The 5,107-nt window shown below is 46.3% G+C and overlaps 1 protein-coding gene across 1 annotated transcript; it reads right to left on the reverse strand.

The window, feature by feature from the left end:
• Positions 1-215: 215 nt before the first annotated feature.
• LOC147973462 (protein FAR1-RELATED SEQUENCE 5-like) lies at positions 216-4,020 on the reverse strand. Its single transcript, XM_087524692.1, has 6 exons — positions 3,862-4,020; positions 3,665-3,790; positions 2,859-2,921; positions 1,596-2,089; positions 1,110-1,492; positions 216-538 (listed from the first exon to the last, which is right to left on the reverse strand). Exons 1-6 carry the CDS (start codon positions 4,018-4,020, stop codon positions 216-218), a joined length of 1,548 nt encoding a protein of 515 aa, XP_087380818.1.
• Positions 4,021-5,107: the final 1,087 nt, after the last annotated feature.

The following is a 5,107-nucleotide window of genomic DNA, read 5'->3' on the forward strand; positions in this document are numbered from 1 at the left end:
TTTTCATTTTTTTAAATTCAAAGTGCACATGTTGAAGGTAAACAAAACATGATGGTGGTGTTTTGTACTTGTCATCATACCATGCTGGTCATTGTTTGCTCGTTCTCCTTCTGCATCCGAGTTTGTATGCAAGCATTGACCTGCCTAGCAAACTTGTGTAGGTTCTGGGTCCCCTTGACAAACCCTTTCTTTAGCACGTGGTTCATGCTCTCGCTTCATTGTGTGGAAGTCATTCTAGCACAGAAAATGTTCTTGTAATATTCTGAAATCCACATCTTCCTATCACTCCAGAGCTGCATCATCATCTGGTCGTTCTCTAGGTGATACTTGTGCACGAGTTCAGCCCAGGCATCTTCAAACTCCATTGGCATCAGCGGCCAGTTCAATATAGCTGTGAACTCCTCTTTGAATGTTTTATACTTTTTGTACAGCAACGCGAGGTATTCCCTGTACTTCTTCAATATGTGCCAACGGCATAGCTTGTGGACGGTGTTTGGAAATGATTGTGGTATAGCTTTCGCCATCGATGGGCACTGGTCTGCATGAATTAAAAAATGAAACTTGATTCTTTTTTGTACTGATGGTGAACTTATGTTGCACAAGTAATTGAACTTCACATCTAGTAGTATGGCTATCTAAGAATGTCACATGTATTTTTTTTCTTACAGCAGTGTTGCTGAACTTCTGTGGTACCAGTGCTTGAACTTCACAGTTAGTAGTAGGACAAACTAGTAGTGTCACACTCAAAAAATTTCTTACAGCAGTGTTGTTGAACTTCTGTGGTAGCAGTGATTGAACTTCACATTAATAACTATGTTTTTCTGAACATGCTACATATTTTTATCTAACAGCTTTGTCCTTGAACTTCTATGATTCATGTACTTGAACTTCTATGATTCATGTACTTGAACTTCACGTTCATAACTACTTTTTTTCTAAACATGTGACAGATAATTTTGCTTTCTTGTATTTGCTAGTTGGACTTCTGTGCTAACAGTGGTTGAACTGCATTCTTTACATATTTTTCAGAAAAAACAAATGTACCCAATCAACAGAGACCCATAGATTGAAAAGATGATGAAACTTGAGGAGTTTTTTTTTGAACTCACCTTTTAGAATGCAAGTTGGGTGCTTGTTGTTCATGCACCGTACAAATGTATCGAACAGCCACTTGAATGACTTTGCATCTTCGTCTCTTATCAGGGCAACAGCAAATATCGTTGACTGCAAGTGATGGTTTGTTCCAACAAACACTCCCAGGGGCATATGAAATCTGTTGGTCTTGTAAGTCGTGTCAAATGTTACGCAATCGCTGAAGTCTTGATAGGCTCCTCGGCAGCTTGCATTGGACCAGAAAATGTTTTTAATTGACTTGCCCTTGTCCACTTGGATGTCATAGAAAAACTCATCATTTATTGCCTTCATGTCTTTGAAGAATGAAACAAGTTTTAATACATCATCCAAATCATCTTTCCTTGCATTCATGGCTTTCCTACAAATCACACGCCAACATGCATTTGTTATTTTTGCTATCAAAGGGGTTGTGAGCTAGGATGCTATTTTACATTGCAGCATGTGGGTGTTTGAATACTTACTGGTTTAGTAGGTCTCGTCCGGTCATGCTTAGGAAGTAGCTTCCATCTTCATTTTCAGATAGCATGGACATGATTGTTGTGTGCTTGACATCATGGTACTGCAGGAGCTTTACATACTCTAGAATAGTGGGGTCATAATTCTTGTGTGAGTGCAAAAATACCAGCATGTCATCAGTTTGCATGAGCTGGTGATTATGATTGTACTCAATGTCCACTGCCACGCATGTGTCATCCTCCTGCACCTTCACCCTCATTCTTGCATTGCAGCCCGTCCTCTGCGATGTTTTGTTTCGCTTTCTGTTGGCCTCTGAAACAGAAGATGTGTGTATCCCTTGGAAGGCGCAAACAAAATACTTGTGGTTGTCATTTCCACCCGTCTTCCTGATTCCAAAACCAGCGTGTCTGGCGTATCTGTTATAAAATTCCCTTGCTTTCTCTACATCTTTGAATCGCATCTTTAGTCTTGGTATTAGATAATCCGGTAGATCCGGCGTCTGCAGAAAAAGAAAAAAAATCCAAATAGCACGTTAAAATGCAGTTTATGAACTTGTTATTCTGGAGGGAGCAGAAAATGTGCAGATAATACAAGATGTGTATATTAATATTTTTTGTTTCACTTACGTGCGTGTATGATCGCAACTCCGCCGGTGTCAGTTGCTGTCCCTCTGGGATGGGGCATGGCGGAGTAAGCATAGCAGGATGCGGCAGTGGATCACGAGGAGGAAGGAGGGCTGAAGATGGCCTCTCTCTTGTTTGCGTCCTTTTTGCTTGAGGTGGTTGTGGAGGTATTGCGATCCTGGTCTTGGTTTGCTCTTTTGTTTTGTGAAGCAATCCATCTACCTTATCACCCATACAATTCTGACTTGTAGCAGCAGCAGCAGGATTAAACGGTGGTAGTGTGCAGATCACTCTCCTCCGTGTGTGTGTTGCTGTTGGATTTGTCCTGGGATCCGGTTTAGTTGCTTCGCTTTGGCATTGACGAGGCACACAAGGATAACCTCCAGAGTTACACGCATGACTTGAGCTAACCCCCTCCTCCATCGGCGTGCTTGGGAGCCTGTTTGTGGATACAAAGAATCCGCGAGGGATTTCCGGTGTCACCCAATTAGGTGGAGGCGCAAACATGTGCGGATAGGGCTGTGACCCAACATCTCGGAAGTATCCATGTATTTCGGGTGTCATCCATTTTTGGTCTGGAGCAGGTTGGTAATGTTGTTGGTGCATTTGAGGCGTGACCCATTGAGGGGGTGATGCAACGCGTACAGGCTTTGGATTGTGTACTTGCTGCTGGGAACTTCTAAGCTTCTTCATGCGTCTCTCGTCTTCCTGACATAAAAGAAAAAAAATGTTTATTAGCACACAAGTTATATATGCCTATACCTTTGTAACTGAACTTAGCATTATTCACAGCCTGAACTTCTCGTATAAAAGTGGTGATAGCCATCACGCTATGCACTGAGCTGAGCATCTGCCAATACTTTTGTACCTGAACTGAGCACCCTTCACAGAATTAACTTCACATCCTGTTTTTTAATTCTACAATATTTTATTACTTATATGCACCTGAACTGAGCACTGTCCACAACCTGAACTTCCTGTTTTGCAAAGGGGAAATACTGTCTACAGTTAAAAAACATGAACCTTCATGCGTTTGAATGGATGGACTGCTAGTGCATACCAACCGGACCTTCATGTCATATCACGTGCATGTTTTATTTTCCTTTTATTTTTATTTTGCATAGAACCAGAGACATACCAACCTGAACTCTAGCACACTTACTAGTTGAAAGTCACGTGTGAATGTGAATGCAGGCAAATTTTATAGTGTTTGTAGCCTGGACTGAGGCTCACATACTACCTGAACTTCACATGCCTGTAAGCAGGCAGATTTTTACAATGATGTTTTGTAGCCTAGACTGAAGCTCACACACTACCAGAACTTCACATGGTTGTAAGCAGGCAGAATTTGAAAAAGCTTTTGTAGCCTGGACTGAGGCTCACACACCACCTGAAATTCACATAGCTGTAGGCAAATAACAAACCAAAGGAAGGAAGAATTTCAACCATACCCTGGCTAGAAGTTCGGCCAATCTTTTTCCAGCAGCTGATGATAGGCCACCTTGAGAACAATTCGTCGTGGAGGTAGTAGAGGAATTCCATGGAAATCCATGTCTTGCAGGGGGCGCGAAGTTCATCTGCATGAAGCAAGAAGGTCAGAGAAGGCAAGATTGAAGAAGAAGGCAAAATTGGGAGGAAGTTCATGTACTTTTGCCGCTGAATTTGAGGGCGCAGCCGATGCCGCCTCCGCGGAGGAGTTGCTCCGTTGGTCGCGCCGCTCGCCGTTGCTTCCGTCGGGGCCGTCATCTGGTCTGCCAAGGCTTCGGGCGGTGACGATGGGACGAGGATGCGGCTTCCTGAAGTCCATGGCGGCTTCGCCACGTCCAGGCGACACGGGCTCCCTCGCACCGGCGTCCGCCGTCGCTCGCTCGCCCACGCCGGTGGCCGGCCAGGAGCTGGGGAACGAAGGAAGGCGGCGGATCCGGCCGGCCAGGAGCTGGGGAAGGAAGGGAGGCGGCGGATCCGGCGAAGATCAGCGGCGATGAGGGGGAGGTCGGGGGATCGAGGGGAGGAGGGGGGCTGGGGCGGCTCGGGATCGGGATCGTGATCAGGTGGATCCTGTCGGGGGGCCTCGGGATCCAGTGGATCCTGTCGGGCCGGCGGCAGTTCAGAAGTTCGGGAGGGCCCTGTCGGGCCCTATATAGGGCTGCTATGATCCAAATAGTTATTCTAATCCTGGGATTAGAATAGTGCCACTCTATCTCTATTATTAAAGGAGGATCGAACGTCGTGATGGTTCGACCTCCCTCGATCCCTGCAAGAACCATCACGACCTTCCCCACCTCTCCTACAATCGCACCGTGATTCTTTCCCGCACACAGGAAAAAAACTCAGAAAAACGACGAAGGAAACAACCGCAACCGACGATCGCACGTCCCAGGCCCATCTCCCTCAACCCCTTATTCCACGACCCATCGTCCTCCTACCTTGAGCCGCCGCTCCTCGTGCCTGGTGTGATGGCAACCATCGCTGGAGGCTCCCACGTTCTCAGTTCTCATGCAAGCTACCGCGTCCTCCCCGCTATGCGCCACTGGATCCTCCCGTGTTCTGGCCAGAGATGCCGCGACCTCCTCACTCAAAAAGTCGACAGGGCCGCCATTGAAGTATGTAGTCTAGCGCCTCTACCTTGCCCCCATCCTCCATGCTCCCAAATATCTCCAGCCAAATGGGGGATGTTAGCGACGACATCGAGAGTGTCTTAGCCAGTAGGTTCTGGGCATGGATGCTATTGCAGGACCCACATGGCGTGCACCTCCTCGATCCAAATCAATCCTCTACCTCGTCTTCGAGTACAGGATACCGACCTCTGGAGTCTGGAAGTTCATATGTGGCCACCGCAAGAACCATAAGAAGATCACTAGCAATACCGTCAAAGGTTGGTTGTTCATTTTCCA

This window comes from Triticum urartu, chromosome 5A (genome assembly GCF_056163025.1).
Source record: "Triticum urartu cultivar PI428250 chromosome 5A, HENAU_Tu73, whole genome shotgun sequence".
Taxonomy (NCBI): Eukaryota; Viridiplantae; Streptophyta; class Magnoliopsida; order Poales; family Poaceae; genus Triticum; species Triticum urartu.

Coding starts and splice junctions, on each gene's coding strand:
- LOC147973462 (XM_087524692.1), bottom strand. CDS start 4,020: ATGGACTTCAGGAAGCCGCATCCTCGTCCCATCGTCACCGCCCGAAGC. Junction 2,922..3,664: donor TGGCCGAACTTCTAGCCAGG/GTATGGTTGAAA, acceptor CTTTTATGTCAG/GAAGACGAGAGACGCATGAA. Junction 1,493..1,595: donor GGACGAGACCTACTAAACCA/GTAAGTATTCAA, acceptor TGTGATTTGTAG/GAAAGCCATGAATGCAAGGA.